Source organism: Erpetoichthys calabaricus, chromosome 4, assembly GCF_900747795.2.
Source record: "Erpetoichthys calabaricus chromosome 4, fErpCal1.3, whole genome shotgun sequence".
NCBI classification, from domain to species: Eukaryota; Metazoa; Chordata; class Cladistia; order Polypteriformes; family Polypteridae; genus Erpetoichthys; species Erpetoichthys calabaricus.
The window spans coordinates 217,044,493-217,063,017 of record NC_041397.2 but is presented as its reverse complement, the minus strand read 5'-3'; the positions used below and the strand labels follow the sequence as shown (position 1 = coordinate 217,063,017).

General features: G+C 37.1%; 1 protein-coding gene across 2 annotated transcripts in view; it reads left to right on the top strand.

The window, feature by feature from the left end:
- Positions 1 to 18,525, top strand: part of nars2 (asparaginyl-tRNA synthetase 2, mitochondrial) — a 104,371-nt gene that overhangs the window by 16,641 nt on the left and 69,205 nt on the right. For both annotated transcript variants that reach the window (XM_028800305.2, XM_028800304.2), the window contains one exon: positions 17,294 to 17,374. In XM_028800305.2, coding sequence (XP_028656138.1) covers positions 17,294 to 17,374 — 81 coding nt within the window. The remainder of the gene's footprint in view (positions 1 to 17,293; positions 17,375 to 18,525) is intronic.

The window sequence follows — 18,525 nt, the reverse complement described above, 5'->3', positions numbered from 1 at the left end:
TACCTCTTTCAAAACCCGACCTCTGATAAAAAGTGCATCCACATTTCAAAGTTTAAAGACATTTCTCCCATTTCAACCCTTAATACTGCCACTAGAGTAGTCCAGGATGCTCAAAAACAGATTCTTAAAGCTCTGACCTGCACACCTTTGAACCAATTTAATACTGAGCAAACTGCTTCACCGTAAATTATAAATGGATTATCTTCTGGATTATAAATCCATAATCCAGAAGAGACTGCAATAAAGTCTTGTATGCCATCAGCAAACTAGAAGCACCCCAATTACACTCAGCTAAGGAACACAAAATTAATACATCTACATCATATATCATACATCTATCTTCCACATTTTTAATGTGTCTACAACAGAATTTACTTCTAGATGTTGCAATGTTAAACAACTAGGAAATAATCCTCACCATATGGATCTACTGTTTCAGTCTACAATTAAAATTCTAATGTGACCTATCACACTCTACCCATCTTATGTTTTCTTACCGTCTATTTGGTAGACGGCTTAGGCCTATCAAGAATAAATTTCTTGATAGTAATTATAGATAGATAGATAGATAGATAGATACTTTATTAATCCCAAGGGGAAATTCACAAATTATGGTCATGCTGGCAGTGGCAGATGCATTAGTTTAACAAATTCATGTACAGGTTTTTTGCATTAATTTAATGAATGCCAAGTTTTCTTAACTAGGTAATTTAGGCTCTGTTATAATAATAATAATAATAATAATACAGTGATCCCTCGTTATATCGCGCTTCGCCTTTCGCGGCTTCACTCCATCGCGGATTTTATATGTAAGCATATTTAAATATATATCGCGGATTTTTTGCTGGTTCGCGGATTTCTGCGGACAATGGGTCTTTTAATTTCTGGTACATGCTTCCTCAGTTGGTTTGCCCAGTTGATTTCATACAAGGGACGCTATTGGCAGATGGCTGAGAAGCTAGATTGCTTACTCTTCTCTCTCTCTTGCGCTGACTTTCTCTGATCCTGACGTATGGGGATTGAGCAGGGGGGCTGTTCGCACACCTAGACGATACGGACGCTCGTCTAAAATGCTGAAAGATTATCTTCACGTTGCTATCTTCTGTGCAGCTACTTCCTGAAACGACATGCTGCACGGTGCTTCGCATACTTAAAAGCTCGAAGGGCACGTATTGATTTTTGACTGAAAAACAAACTCTGCCTCTCTCTATCTCTCTCTCTCCCTGCTCCTGACGGAGGGGGTGTGAGCTGCCGCCTTCAACAGCTTTGTGCCGCGGTGCTTCGCATACTTAAAAGCCAAACAGCCCTATTGATTTGTTTGCTAGAGATTGTTTTCTCTATCTATGTGACATTCTGTGCTCCTGACACGCACTCCTTTGAAGAGGAAGATATGTTTGCATTCTTTTAATTGTGAGACAGAACTGTCATCTCTGTCTTGTCATGGAGCACAGTTTAAACTTTTGAAAAAGAGACAAATGTTTGTTTGCAGTGTTTGAATAACGTTCCTGTCTCTCTACAACCTCCTGTGTTTCTGTGCAAATCTGTGACCCTAGCATGACAATATAAAAATAACCATATAAACATATGGTTTCTACTTCGCGGATTTTCTTATTTCGCGGGTGGCTCTGGAACGCAACCCCCGCGATGGAGGAGGGATTACTGTAATACATTTTATTTATATAGAACCTTTCCCATGCTCAAGGCACTTCACACAGTTTAAGAAAGAACGGCATGGTGTACAGTATATAGCATTGTACTAAACCAGATTAATAAATAAAGAAGAGTAAGATAGTAAATTCAAAGAAAAAAAGCCTAACAGACAACATAATTGATTGTCTAGCACACACACAGGTTACATGAGCATCTTGACATAGAGGTAAACTGAAAGAAGGGTGTAATAAAGTCAGGTAGAGTTAAAAGCCTTCTGGAAGAGATGAGTTTTGAGTTGTATTTTAAAAGAATTCATGGAGTCAGCTGATCTAATTAATTTTGGTAATTCATTCCAGAGTCTGGGTGCTATACAGCTGAAGGCCCTGTCACCCATGGAGTGTAGATTAGTGTGGGGCACAATAAGATTTCCAGAATCAGAGGACCTTAGTGGGCGGACAGGCACATAGTGATGGAGAAGGTCACTGATGTAGTTTGGGGTCTGATTACAGCTGATGACCCTATTTGTGATACTAATTAAATTAAACCACCGAATTAAATTCCATGTAGCAGCCATTGTCAAAAATTTGTATTTGTCCTGTTAACAAAAGCAGATTAAATTTGAATTTGAATGTGTTTTTTAATATGCTTTAATATTTAAGATTAATAGAAGTTCAAACAATTGTTTCTCAAAGTTTAGGATATTCCTGTTGTATTGTTTGTGAACACATCAAAGATGTTATATTTTTTTGTTTTTGTTTTGCTAAATTCAGATAAAAATTTAATGGGGGGATTTTCTATTTAAAAATATTTAACTGAATTCTATCTATCTATCTATCTATCTATCTATCTATCTATCTATCTATCTATCTATCTATCTATCTATCTATCTATCTATCTATCTATCTATCTATCTATCTATCACAGCTTTTAACAATTGTGTCACACAAGCTGCATAACATCTACACAAGAGAACACTTAGTGCTCCTGACACTGAAAAAAGAAAAGAAAACACAACAGAAAAGTCTGGATTACTTAGAATACTTGCCTCATATAAACCACTGAATCTACTGTGATTCTCTGGGGATATCTTCTAGGTACAAATTTTACTGAACAATTCTTAATAAACTTATAGTTTATTAGTGTAAAACATTTTTCAGAATTTTCATTTTTCAATAGTTGGATTTCTGCATTCTAATTTAGCTTGAAGATCTATTTTTTTAAATGCATTATTAAGATACCTCTAAAAACTGGGCTGTTTGTTCTGAACTTTCTAGTTATACATTTGTTATAAAAAGTTTATATACTAGTTTACCACCAGATGGCACTAAAGTTACATGCAGTCAGTCATTTTACTGCAGAATTATTTTTTGTGCTTGCCTTAAAACACATGTATGATAGCTTCTACAACAGACATTTCATAAATAATAAAACATAAATGACTTAGTATATTAATTAGTCCATATTCTACAGTTGACTATTGACTTGGATGTTACTGTTAGGTAAAATAATCACTTATCTTTTTTAGGAAATGCTTTGAAAAATTCAAAAGTGAATGTGATTCCCTGATAGTTTTGATGTAAGCTCTCCAAACAGTGGCATACCTAGACCCGTAATTTACAAAGGGGTCTCATTTTGAGAGGAAAGGGAGAGGGAGTACTCCTTTAATGTTCCTTTTGAGACCTTAACTGGGCACTTGGCTAATTTACATAGCTTTTAGTGCACAGGGATCAGTATATATATATTTGGTGGCAGTATTCAATTTGGTCAGCTAATGTTCCTGTGAAATGAAAATATCACAGTTATCTTCTTTTTTTTGTTTTTTAAAAAAAGTATGGAGGATGGAAATTCAGCTGTGGTACTGATCGGGTTGTGTGTGATGCAGATCGACAATGAGCTGATAGTAGGCATGTATGAAAGTTCTGCATATGACCGCTACAGCTTTGTGAAATCACTCTGTTTGAATTTCCAGGAAAATATTTGGCTGTGAAAAAATGCTTTAGGTTAATTTCACCGATCAAATCTTCTTAACAATCACTGTATTGCATTGGAAATGTGAGAGCAAACAACTTTTGAAAATTTTATATTTTAGGGCAGAAAAATCCATGTAATGTCACGCATACTGATATAGTAAATATTAAAATCCTGTGGTAATATACCATGATTCTTTGTTAAATCAGTGCCACTATTTATTATATCTTGCAATTAGAAATTGTTATTAAACATCTATTTCAGGTCTGATTAATTATTTGGTACTTTTGCTTTTTGTCATATGTATAGTATATTCATTTTTCATAATACTAACACTAGTTAGATAGATAGATAGATAGATAGATAGATAGATAGATAGATAGATAGATAGATAGATAGATAGATACTTTATTAATCCCAATGGGAAATTCACATTCTTCAGCAGCAGCATACTGATACAATAAATAATATTAAATTAAAGAATGATAATAATACAGGTGAAAAAACAGACAATAACTATGTATAATATTAAATATTAACGTTTACCCCCCCGGGTGGAATTAAAGAGTCGCATAGTTTGGGGGAGGAACGATCTCCTCAATCTGTCTGTGGAGCAGGACAGTGACAGCAGTCTGTCGCTGAAGCTGCTCTTCTGTCTGGAGATGATACTATTTAGTGGATGCAGTGGATTCTCCGTAATTGATAGGAGCCTGCTGAGCGCCCTTAGCTCTGCCACAGATGTTAAACTGTCCAGCTCCATGCCAACAATAGAGCCTGCCTTCCTCACCAGTTTGTCCAGGCGTGAGGCGTCTTTCCTCTTAATGCTGCCTCCCCAGCACACCACTGCGTAGAAGAGGGCGCTCGCCACAACTGTTTGATAGAACATCTGCAGCATCTTATTACAGATGTTGAAGGAAGCCAGCCTTGTAAGGAAGTATAACCGGCTCTGTCCTTTCTTGCACAGCGCATCAGTATTGGCAGTCCAGTCTAATTTATCATCCAGCTGCACTCCCAGATATTTATAGGTCTGCACCATCTGCACACAGTCACCTTTGATGATCACTGGGTCTATGAGGGGTCTGGGCCTCCTAAAATCCACCACCAGCTCCTTGGTTTTGCTGGTGTTCAGGTGTAGGTGGTTTGAGTCGCACCATTTAACAAAGTCATTGATTAGGTCCCTATACTCCTCCTCCAGCCCATTCCTGATACAGTTGACTAAAGTCTCCTTCATAGAGCTTGGTTTACTATTCTGTTTACATCCTGAAATCTAAACTGACAATCTTACTTTGATAGTGGTCCTAGTTCTTATGCTTTACTTTTCCATTGGTGATTTATTTTAGTATTTAAACAAACAAGCTGCGATTAATATGACTGAGGCAAATTGCAGTATCATTGCTGAACTGTTATGGGTTGGAGTGGTGCAGAAAATGAGCATCTTTCAAAACATGAATGGAAAAGCAGTGCATTTCAAAACCATGGAACCAATTTTGATTCTTTTTTTTGTTTAAAATTCAGTTGATTGTTGATAATTCAAACCCAGATATCAATGTACAAGTGGCTAGAAAAAGTAATTAATTTATAAAAAGTGTGACGTAGTAACAGAAACTAATTGTATGAGCACTTTGGAATTTTAATTATAAACACACCATGACTATTTCTCGTTTTCAGTTATAAAGAGATAACCCAACCTCAAGTCCAGTAACTTTTAAATCGGTTTGAATCTGTGATATGTAGTAGGTAAGCCTCATTTGTTCATGGGGAATACAGTAATCCCTCCTCCATCGCGGGGGTTGCGTTTCAGAGCCACCCGCGAAATAAGAAAATCCGCAAAGTAGAAACCATATCTTTATATGGTTATTTTTATATTGTCATGCTTGGGTCACAGATTTGCGCAGAAACACAGGAGGTTGTAGAGAGACAGGAACGTTATTAAAACACTGCAAACAAACATTTGTCTCTTTTTCAAAAGTTTAAACTGTGCTCCATGACAAGACAGAGATGACAGTTCTGTCTCACAATTAAAAGAATGCAAACATATCTTCCTCTTCAAAGGAGTGCGTGTCAGGAGCACAGGCTGTCAGAAACAGAGAGCAAAGCAAACAAATCAATAGGGCTGTTTGGTTTAAGTATGCGAAGCACTGCGGCACAAAGCTGTTGAAGGCGGCAGCTCACACCCCCTCCGTCAGGAGCAGACAAAGAGAGAGAGAGACAGAGTTTGTTTTTCAAGCAAAAATCAATATGTGCCCTTCGAGCTTTTAAATATGCGAAGCACCGTGCATGTCATTTCAGGAAGACAGAAACGTGAAGATAATCTTTCAGCATTTTTAGACGAGCGTCTGTATCGTCTAGGTGTGCGAACAGCCCCCCTGCTCAATCCCCCTACGTCAGGATCAGAGAAAGTCCGCGCAAGAGAAAGAGAAAAGTAAGCTGGGTAGCTTCTCAGCCATCTGCCAATAGCGTCCCTTGTATGAAATCAACTGGGCAAACCAACTGAGGAAGCATGTACCAGAAATTAAAAGACCCATTGTCCGCAGAAACCCGCGAAGCAGCGAAAAATCCGCGATATATATGTGTTTATATATATATGTTTACATATAAAATCCGCGATGGAGTGAAGCCGCGAAAGGCGAAGCGCGATATAGCGAGGGATTACTGTACATATTGTATATACATTGTGTACATACTGTGTGCAATTCAAGTGTCAAAGATTGTTTTCTAAGCTTAACCAAAATCTGTTTATTTCACATTAGCCAACAAACGTTGCTTTATTAGTACATGATAATTGTACTTATGGACTGGTTATTTATTCTTATTTATTTTCCGTTTGACTTAATGTTATTTAAACAATCACCACAGGGTATCTGATCAGAATGCAAAAAATGCTTAAACATTTAAACAAAGAAAGAGATGTTAAAGAGCCTACAAAAAACTTTATAGCAAGAGCACTCATGTGTACAGTGCATCCGGAGAGTATTCACAGCGCATCACTTTTTCCACATTTTGTTATGTTACAGCCTTATTCTAAAATAGATTCAATTCATTTTTTCCTCAGAATTCTACACAAAACACCCCATAATGACAACGTGAAAAAAGTTTACATGAGATTTTTGCAAATTTATTAAAAATAAAAAAATTGAGAAAGCACATGTACATAAGTATTCACAGCCTTTGCCATGAAGCTCAAAATTGAGCTCAGGTGCATCCTGTTTCCCCTGATCATCCTTGAGATGTTTCTGCAGCTTCATTGGACCTCAGACTGGGGGCGACGGTTCATCTTTCAGCAGGACAATGGCCCTAAGCACACAGCCAAGATATCGAAGGAGTGGCTTCAGGACAACTCTGAGAATGTCCTTGAGTGGCCCAGCCAGAGCCCAGACTTGAATCTGATTGAACATCTCTAGAGAGATCTTAAAATGGCTGTGCACCGATGCTTCCCATCCAACCTGATGGAGCATGAGAGGTGCTGCAAAGAGGAATGGGCGAAACTGGCGAAGGATAGGTGTGCCAAGCTTGTGGCATCATATTCAACAAGACTTGAGGCTGTAATTGCTGCCAAAGGTGCATCGACAAAGTATTGAGCAAAGGCTGTGAATACTTATGTACATGGGATTTCTCAGTTTTTTTACTTTTAATAAATTTGCAAAAACCTCATGTAAACTTTTTTCACGTCATTATGGGGTGTTGTGTGTAGAATTCTGAGGAAAAAAATGAATTGAATCCATTTTGGAATAAGGCTGTAACATAACAAAATGTGGAAAAAGTGATGCGCTGTGAATACTTTCCGGATGCACTGTACATATGGTGACATGCCCATACCCAACCACACAACACTTTCTAGCAGTAAATCGAAACCCAACAAGCTGTTTTACTGCACTGCCCTTTAGCATTTATAGGGGAACACACAAGTTTAAATTGACCTTTTTAACAATAATAGTAATCCTACTCTTCCATTTCAAACGCATATACGCCCTAGATAATGAACATAAATGTTTAGATTATATGTGACTTTACCTTTGCATGTATTCTTCCCAAATAAGAAAAGATCTCATCATGCTGTAGTTCTATGCCTGTAGTCTGTGTTAGTGTATCTCAAACAGGTTTTTTAAACAAACTGCACAGACTATATAAATATGTGCATTTTTTGTCAAAGTTGATTAAAAATGTTATAAGTACAGCACTCTATAGTTAAATAGCTATCCTGTTTGCATGACACATTTATAGTATGACACAGTAAATGGTCATTATCGTTACAACTTTTGTAAGGCAGTCATTCACAGTATAAACTCATCTGTGACTATACAGACTATAGTCTACTAATGCTTTTCTGAATGTGGCCGGTAGATGGCTTCATTTTGGGGTTAGTGTTCGTATATATTTGTTTAGAGACACTGTTAATACTGAAATTGTCAACAATATTGCTGTCAAATTATCCAAAAATTAGGGTTTGAATACTCATATTAAAAATAACTAGATGTTCTAACATATTTGAATGTAAGCTAAGTGCTATTACCTGTATGTTTGTACTTTACATGCTTTTCTATGTCTTTTTATTATTAATATGTTTGCCTGTTTGCTCACAGTGCATCTCCAAAGCATGTAGCGCTACTTGAAAAACACAGCACTTCACATGAATTGGATTTTTTGTACATGGAAAGTGACACAATAAGAGAGAAAAGTGGCACTTCACATGCCTGTAATGCATATATAAGTCTTATAAAAAAAATGCTCATAATTAGCTAAACGCAATAAATGCACTCATTTAAGCTTCTGCAACTTGCTCCTCCTCCAGGCCTCTGCTCTGCAATTGCTATGTGCCTCAAAGGTAGCCAAATATGCTTTCCTGACACTGAAAATTGCTCTTAAAAATGGTGACTTTAAAGCTGTTACAAAAATAATGAATGAAAAATGGCAGTTATTTTCAATGATGTTTAATAAGAAAGGAAACTAGTTTTTATTGGCTACAGTGAATGCTTAACATAGTTACAACCCTGTTTACAAAAAGTTGAGATGTTATGTAAAGTGTAAATAAAAACAGAATGTGATGATTACCAAATAATGCAAACCCTATATTTAATTGGAAAAAATACAAAGTCAGTGTTGAAACTAATACATTTTATTATTTTTTTTTTATTGTTTATGAAAAATAGAGGAGCTTTCTCCATGGTATAAATTCAGGGAAGCTATGTTTCCTTCATTATAACCTCTCTTTACTGGAATGGGATTATTATGTTGATGAAGTTACTCATATTAGCTGCTCTTTACAGTAATTGAGTATTATTGTTTAATTGTTTTGTATTTGTTTTATTTATTTATAAATTTTGAGTATTGTCTTAATTATAGTGATATCATTTAATTCAGTTAAATTGTAATTATTACATATACTGTTATTAATTTTGATGAATATTTATTTTTCTGAGTAACTTGTTTGACACTTTTTGTACATAGTTAAAATAATATAATTTGTATGCATATTTTGTTATAAAATGTAAAACATTTATTTTAATATTTTTGTATTGAATTTTTTTTTGGAGTGTGGTAGGGTCTGTTTATTGGCCACTGAAATTGATTATCGGAAGTTATATATTATTTTTTATCAGAGGGAAAAATCTCAGTCAGGCTGTAGTAAGATATAAATGTTTACAGTACATTTTCAGGCTTACATGGCCTTTCATTTCAAGGTTACATTTAATTGTTAGAGGTTGTTATAGGAAAACATAATGGTTATATTTCACTAAAAACCTGGAAACAAATACTTCCATTGTCATTAGATTTAAAGAATTATGTTCAATGATGATTTAGATCATTTATATCTTGGTTGGCATGCAAGGTAACAATTGTTTCTATAACAAATTGAGTCAAATGGAGTTTTAACACTGTGCATACTGGCACATGGAGTCCAGGCCCCTAAATTGTTTGCAACAGATGGGTCGTCTACAAGTGTAGGAATACGTGTTAGGCTGTGATATATGAAAGTCAAGAATTTTAAATATGTTAATTATCTTATTTTTGAAAGTGACTGAATACACATTATTATGCAGAATTTCTTTCTTACAGAAACCTTTGTTAGGGTAATGTTTTTCTGAGTAAATCTTCTAAAAATTATTGTGAATTTTGGAATAATTTTGTATGAGAGTTTTACATTTTTACAGTCATGCAGTAATGGATGCCATTTTTTGTTTCAAAGGTACGTTATCTTAAATATAGGTTATGCAAAATATATTAGCTTTTTTTTTCTATTCTCAGTAGAAAAACACAACTATAGATTTATAACTATTAAGGTAATTGGTAGTCCCCATCAGCAGTCAGAGAAACTGCCTTCCAGCTGAGCTTTATCACAGACATTAATTTTTTTTTTATAATTTTATTGATTTTATTGAAATCATACAACATTCCATACAAATAGATCAATTTTACAAAAATAGGATTGAAAACAAATCAACCCCCACCCCTGAGAAAGAGAGCATGGGCAGCTGAATAAAACTTAAACCTAATAAAAACAAATAAATTAATGAATTAATAAGTCAATAAAGATAAATGGAGAAGAAAAAGAAATGGGAGAGAATCTGTTTCCCCAGTACTTTAAAAGCTTATTCTAAAATGTTATTGATTAGATCCTGCCAGGTTTTGAAAAATTATCTGCACAGATTCCCTAAGTGAGAATTTGATTGTTTTCCAATTTCAAATAATATATAACATCAGTTACCCACTGACTTAAAAGAGGAGAGTTAGGATTCTTCCAGTTTAGCAAGATAAGTCTACATGCCAATAGTGTAGTGAAGGCAATCACAGTTTGTTTGTCCTTCTCCACTTTAACCCAATCTTGGTGTACAACAGACACAGCTGTTAGTGGGTTAGGAGGGATTGTGACACCAAGGCTGTCTGAAAGGCATTTAAAAATTTTGGTCCAGAATGATGTTAATTTGGTGCAGGCCCAAAACATGTGACCCAGTGAGGCTGGAACTTGATTGCAGCGTTCGCAGGTTGGATCTTGCCCTGGAAACATTTTGGGCAAATTTAAAAGAGACAGATGTGCTTGATATATAATTTTTGAGTTCAATAATTGTATGCTTTGCGCATATGGAGCTCGAGTGAATTCTCTGCATTGCTACCTTCCACTCCTTTTCTGAGATGTTGAGTGAGAGATCCTTTTCCCACTGTCCTCTTGGATCTTTGAAAGGGAGGGACTGTAAAATGGTTTTATATATTGCAGAAATGCTGTCTAAATCCTCGAAATTGTACAATATTTTTTCCAGCATAGAGGGAGGTGGGAGGTAAGGAAATTTGGGCAGGTTCTGTTTAACAAAGTTTCTAATTTGAAGGTAGTGAAAGAAATGTGTTGCTAGAAAGTTAAATTTAGAATGTAATTGTTTGTAGGATGCAAAGACATTATCAATGTGCAGATCTTTAAGTGATTTAATTCCAAATATTTTCCAGACATTAAAAACTTCATATGTGTGCAAGGGTTGAAAAAGGTGGTTCTTGTGCAGAGGTGCCACCGATAAAAGATTATCTTAAAATGCTTCGTACATTGGTTCCATATTCTGAGTGAGTGAAGCACAATTGGGTTGTTAGTATATTGGCGATAACTTGCATTTATTGGGGCACAAAGCAAGGAATGTAAAGAAGTACTGCAGGATTTTATTTCTATTGCTGACCAAGCCTGTATATGTTCATCTATTTGTGTCCATGTCCAGGTTTTTATAGCTTGTATGTTTGCTGCCCAGTAATAAAACTGAAAGTTAGGTAGAGCCATGCCACCGTCTGCCTTTGGTCTTTGTAGGGTCACTCTTTGGATATGTGGATGTTTTGAATTCCAAATAAATGTGGTTGTGGTTGAATCTAATTTCTTAAAAAAATATTTTTTGTTGTATATTGGAATGTTTTGAAATAAAAAGAGAAGCTTAGGGAGGATATTCATCTTAACAATGTTGATTCTTCCAGCTAAAGTGAGATGAAGGGTTGACCATCAATGCAAGTTTTGCTTAATTTTTTCCATATAGATGGTGAAACTTTGTTGATAAAGAGCTTTATGTTTACTTGTGATGTTTACCCCTAGGTATTTGAATTGATCTGCAATGATAAAAGGGAAGGTGTCCAATCTAATATTGTGTGCTTGAGATTTCACTAGGAAGAGCACGCTTTTATTCAAATTAATTCTAAGACCAGAAATCTTTTGAAATTCTGTTAGTGCTATTAGGACTGCAGGCACAGTATTTTGTGGGTCTGATATATACAGTACCATATCATCTGCATATAGAGAAATTTTCTGTTCAAGTCCTTCTCTGATAATCCCCTTGCGTTGGTAAATAGTACCAACGATTTATCCAATTCCTCTGCACCAAGAGTATCTAATTGTGGTAACTGTAATGCATCCAGAAATGCTTTAGATTGTGTCTTCTTTAAAACTCAGTAGAATATGAGGATTTATAGTAGTCTCTAAATGTGTGCATTATACTTTTATGGTCAATGATTTTGTCTCCGTTCGTGTTGGTGATTGCTGGGATTGCATTGTGAACTTTTTGCTTGTGAATTTGTTGAGCTAAGAGCTTATTTGCTTTCTCTCCATGTTCATAGTAATGATGTCTGATTTCAAAATGAGTTGTTCTGTTTCTTTAGTTGTCAAGAGGTTGAGTTCTGAATGCAGAGCCTGCCTTTTCCTATGAAGAGCCTCACTTGGACACCTGGCACGTTCTTGATCTATTCTAGTAATTTCGCTGGTTAGTTCTGATACCTTCTTGGTTTCCAGTTTATTTCTGTGGGAAAGATATGAGATAATCTGTCCTTTTAAGAAGGCCTTCAGGGTTTCCCAGAGTATTCCTGCAGAGACCTCTGAGGATGTATTTGTCTCTAGAAAAAAACTGATTTGTTTTGATATAAATTCTGTACAGTTCTCGTCTGCTAATAAAAGTGGGTTAAGACGCCATCTGTGAGATGAGTATGTGGGGCATAATGATTTTAGCTCCAAGATTAGAGAGGCATGGTCAGAAATAACAATAGCATTGTACTTGCAAGATTTAATTGTAGATAAGAAATGGTTGTCTACAAAGAAGTAATAGATTCTTGAGTAGCAATGATGCACTGGTGAGTAGAAGGAATATGTTCTTGAGTTTGGGTTTAGAAATCTCCAGGGGTCTGATAAGTTGTGATCAGTTGCAAACTGTGTAATTGTCTTTGCAGTGGTAGATGTCATCATGCCTGTCGCTGGAGACCTATCTAGGTCTGGATTTAGATAGATAGATACTTTATTAATCCCAAAGGGAAATTCACACAATTAAAACACAATTAAAGTCCCCAGCCATTAAAATTTTATGAGTGTTCACATTGGGAATCTGGTTTTATGCCTAAGAAGTCTACCATCGATCGCATCCTGGCACTGAGGGTTCTCATGGAACGCAAACGCGAATATCGTTATAGCAGAGTTTTTTGCAGCCTTTGTTGATTTTTACAAAGTGTTCGACTCAGTTGATTGAGCTGCCCTGTGGGATATCTTGAGTGTTCGTGGGATCCCCTCAAGGTTGCTGGATATCGTGGCCAGCCAGTACACTGGTACTGTGAATGATGTGCAGAGTGGGGCATCTGTTTGTGAAGAAAGATTCACAGATCTTGACTTTACTGACGATGCTGTGATCTTTGCAGAGTCAATGGAGGCTCTGATCAGGGCCCTCGAGAGACTGAGCGAGAAGTCTGAATGTCTGGGCTTGCGAGTGTCCTGGATAAAAATCAAGATCCATGCCTTTAATGAGAGAGTGTTGACCTCGTTGAGAGGTTTACTTACCTTGGCAGTGACATTCATGTCTCTGGTGACTCTTCCTATGAAGTCAGTAGACTAATTGGAAGAGCATGGGGGTCATGAGGTCGCTGGAAAGGGTGTGTGGCGCTCCCGATATCTATGCAAAAGGATGAAGGTCCAAGTCTTTAGCGTCCTGGTGCTTCCTGTCTTGCTACTGTATATGGTTGCGAGACATGGACGCTATCCACTGACCTGAGACGAAGACTGGATTTCTTTGGTACTGTGTCTCTCCGGAAAATCCTTGGGTACTGTTGGTTTGACTTAGTGTCGAATGAGTGATTGCTCATTAAGTCTCAAATGAGGCACATTACCTGCATTGTGAGGGAGCGTCAGTTGTGGTACTGTGGCCATGTGGCGGGTTTCTCCGAGGGTGATCCGCCTCGTAAGATCCTCATTGTTGGGGACCTGAGTGGCTGGACCAGGCCAAGGGGTCGCTCACGTAACACCTGGCTGCGGCAGATAGAGGGTCATTTTCGGAGGGTGGGACTGGACCGCGTGTCTGCCTGGGGGGTTGCAAACCGGGATCCCGAGTTGTTTTGTCGTGTAGTGGGTGCGGCAACGCACTGTACCAGTGCATGCTCCCCGACTTGATTTGACATTGGGAATGGATGCAAATATATTTTGGATGACTTCCCTATCATCCACATTGGATGCATAAACATTTATCAAAATCACTTTACAATTAAATAAATTACCCATGACAATCATGTATCTCCCTTCAGGATCAGATACAATATCTGATACTACAAATGAGACTGTTCTATGGATAAGAATTCCCACACCTCTAGTTTTTTTTTGTAAAGCTGGAATGGAACATTTGTCCAGTCCAGTCTTTTTGCAGCCGGAACTGATCCTTGCTTAATAAGTGGGTCTCCTGTAAAAATACTATTTTAGCGTTTAGACCTGTTAGGTAAGAGAATACTTTCTTTCTTTTTAATTCGTGATTCAGGCCTTTAACATTCTAGCTCACAAAGTTAACTGTCCCGTCTTGGAGACATTGATTATGAATTTTTGATGTCATTTTGTAGTCTTAACCATAAGTGAGACAGCTTTGACCTTAATTTCCAATTTTCCCAGGGGTTATTGCCATGCAGTCTATTGTTACGTTGGTAATTATAATTATAAGGATTTAACGGATAGATTAGAGATAGCTTGCTGTCTCCCCCCCCACAACCCTAATCCCCCCCCCCCCCCCTTTTGCCTCCCCACGTGAGGCTGGACCCCACTTCACAATGTCCCAGTCCTCTGACATACCTGGACACAGAGCACATCCAAAACAAAACAAGCTCCCCAGCAGCGGTGTATGAGGATTAAAATTGACATATCTATTGCCAATACAGTCTAAATACTATAAGCATAAAATATAATCTTCAACAGTCTTGAAATATTAAGATAGTAGACCCAGGGAATGGTGTTAAAAGTGGCCCTGGATAAGCATAGTAAACCTTAATACAGTAATAATAAGAACAATAAACCAGGGGTATGATGTTTAACAGTCTCCTTTAGAAAAAAGTTACTAATTTAATTTCTTCCACACATACTTACATAAACATGTATAATTGTAATTAAAACTTAAACAGAAAGTGTCCGACAATGGAAAAGGATGTATAATTAAGATACCAGTATCTCTGCAAGCAGATCAGACATCCGGTGATATTTCTTTGCGATGCCATGACAGGGTGCGACTCATGATTGTATTTCAGGAAAGTGTCGGGATCAGCTTTCTTACAGTAACTCTTTATCTGCTTCCTCCATAGTGGTAAAGATGTAATATCTGCCTTGAATATCCACTTTCAGTTTGGCAGGATACAAGAGGTTGTATCTGATATTGGCATTCTGCAAGCGCTGTTTAATATTATAAAAAGAGGCTCTTTTAGCAGCTGTTGAGGGTGAGAAATCAGGGAAAATCCGAATGAGGTTATTTTCAGATATAATCTCTTGTTTCTGTCTGAGAAGTGACATTACATTTAATTTAGATTGCAATTTCTCAAAGCGCACAACAAAAGTCCTAGTTTTAGAGGTGTTGGATCCCCGGTGTCTGATTTAAAGTCCTCTCCAATTATTTTGGAGAAAAGTTCAGATACGAATTTCACTTTTGTTTGGACTTTCACGATTCTCAGGTAGACCTTCGATTCTAATATTATTCCTTGTGCATCCATCTTCCAGAGCAGCAAGTCTGTTTCCAAGTTTTTTGCAATCGGAATTCGTAACTGTTGTTTTTCCATCAGCGGTGGATGCTAACTGTTCGACTGTTTCAATTTGAGTCGTGAATGTCTGCTTAACGTCTTTCAGCTGACCGGCAAGTGCTCTCAGTTTAGACGCATTTTTCTGTATGTGCTTCTCAATTTTTTCCAGCATACATTTAAAGGCCGTCTCAAAGCGATTATATACGCGTTTCTCCAAGTCTTTATTATCCTGCCGCAGCTCCCGCCACAGCTTCTCGCTTGTCTTGAGCATACCATTTATTTCTTTCTTTATCTCTTGCTTGAGCTCAGCAATCATTACCTTCAGTTCGGACATATCATTTCTACTTTCATGCACCGTAGGTGAAGCGGCGAGCCCTATTACAGCCGATGCTCCCGGCTCGCGAGGAGTAGATGAAAGTGCGGACTACAAGGCCTTTTCCAGTTTCAAGTGATCTTCTGGAATCGGCGAGCTATCGTGACCTGCATCACTTGCATATTTGCTCCCATTTTCGCTCTCAACTGGAGACAATGCAGCAGACCGTGGTTCCGAGAAGTCTGGGCTTTCGCCTGTCTGTTCCAGGTCAGTCTCTGAAAGGCCGTACCTTGAACTTGGACTTGCCTGTCTAGGCTTGGATGTAGCTTTAGGTTTCTTATCCGTTTTTGAGCCCCTTTCTTACCGCCCATGTTAATATATACTTGCATATACTGTAATACAGGGGTGGCGAACTCCAGGCCTGGAGTGCCGCAGTGGCTACAAGTTTTCATTCTAACCCTTTTCCTAATCAGTGACCAGTTTTCACTGCTAATTAACTCTTTCCCCATCACTTTAGCCCTGTTAGAAGAGTTCAGCCCTGTGAATTGATTCCTTTCTTCATTAAATGACAGCCAAGCAGAAATGAGATGTGAAACGAGCTAACAGATGACCAGCTAAACTGGGGCTTCAAACTCCAACCAATTTCACTCCAATCACTTTCTTAATGAGAAGCCAATTATTGCTGTTAATTAAACCCGTTATTTAATTCCATGGCTTGTTGCTGCTCTCATTCTGCCACAGCACACATTTCAAAAACGGTTGTTTTTTTGTTCTTTCTAAGAGCACCGTCAAAATGTTTTGGTGACCTGAGAGGTCAACATTACCAAGACCATAACCTCTCTTTAATTTCAGATATTGGGTAATGGGCACAGGGGAACTGGTCATATGGTGGCTTGTTTTATGCCTCATTATTGTTTGGCTGCTAATTAAAAAAAAAACAAACAACTATGGGGCCTGAGTCAAGTTAATTAAAAGAAAAAACTGGTCACTAATTAAGAAGATGGTAAGAATGAAAACCTGCAGCTACTGCGATACTTGAGGCCTGGAGTTTGCCACCCCAGCTGTAATAGAACATCCTCAAGTTGGGTAAATACAGGGTACCTCAGGATAATAAGAAATAATAGAAAAAATAACACCGTTGCTAACTGAGCTCAGCTTCAGACGTCCATCTCCTGCAATGAGAGACAGATTACATAATTGCAGAACTGAGTTGACTACTTATCGGGAAAATAAAAACACATCCTATTGATTAAGTATTGACTCGGGTTCTGGTAACCATCATAGACTTGGATTCATCCTAACTTCTTATATAATTATTAGCTTGTTCGAAACACATTTCACTCATCTGCTTACTTTTTTCCCTTCTACTTTCAATTTATATTGCAGGATAATGGTTTCCTACAGATTCATACCCCAATCATCACATCAAATGACTGTGAAGGAGCTGGTGAACTTTTCCAAGTTGAAGTAAGTTGGACAAGAATTATTATGACTGAAGTTATTTCATAAACTTTTATTTACCTAGAAATTATCACACAAGTTCTGTGTCTGTTACAACTATGTATGTTCTAGTAAAAGCCAATGCTCATAAAAGTGCTTATGTGAAACATATGCAGTATGGTGTTTACAGGTGTTTCTTAATCTATTGTAATCTTAAAATTGAATATTAATTAATAATATCACTTTTTCTTTAAGTGATCTTAAAGAAAGTATTCTTATAAAACTAATTATTTTTTTATGCTGCTGTGCCCATATACTATGCTTTTTTTTCTCTCTCACTTTTAACTATATTAAGAATGTGTGTGCTACAATTAATGTATAATGGTTAAATGATGTAAACAATTTTTGTTTGTAAAAGGAGCATACAACTGCAATACTGTTTGGGGTAAGGTAGCTCGAACTGTGATTAATGTTTCATCCCGAACTATCCTTTCATATTCATGTACATTACAAATAAAACAGCGTTCAGCATATTGCAGACTGTGTGGAACTGAGTTTGAGCAGATTATATTAAGTTTTAAATTTTAAAAGCAGAATGAGCTATTATTAAGTCTATATTTATAATTGAGATACTTAAAGAGGTTTACAGTTTTATATTAACTTTTACAAAATATTAAATAATGGCTAAATTAAATCATATGGAACTTTACACTTATTTCACATTATATAAATAAAGTAAAAGGTTGTACAATAGCCAGTACTTCTACTTCACAGATTTCACCACCCCAAGTTCAAGTCTACAGCCCAGCTGCTGTCTGTGTGGAGGTTGCAGTTTCTCCCCTTGCATGTATGGATTTTTTCTGTACGAAAGACGTACATATGTGCTTAACTAGTGATTTTAAAGTGGACTGTTTTAAACGAGTGTTGTGCTGTGTGTGTGAGTTGGCCCCGTGATGAACTGCCAAATGCTCAGTGGTGTAAAAATAGGCTCTGACCCTTAGCAATTCTGAACTGGATTAAGTATGTTAGGAGCATTATGTCAATTACATTAGTAAGAGTAATAAGTAGTGCTGATCAGTGAATTTCACCAGTGTTTTGGCAGCAAATATGCTGTGTTCACTGAGTACTTTCCTGGAAATCTGTGGTGTGGCTGACTTAAACATTTCTTTTTCCCAGCA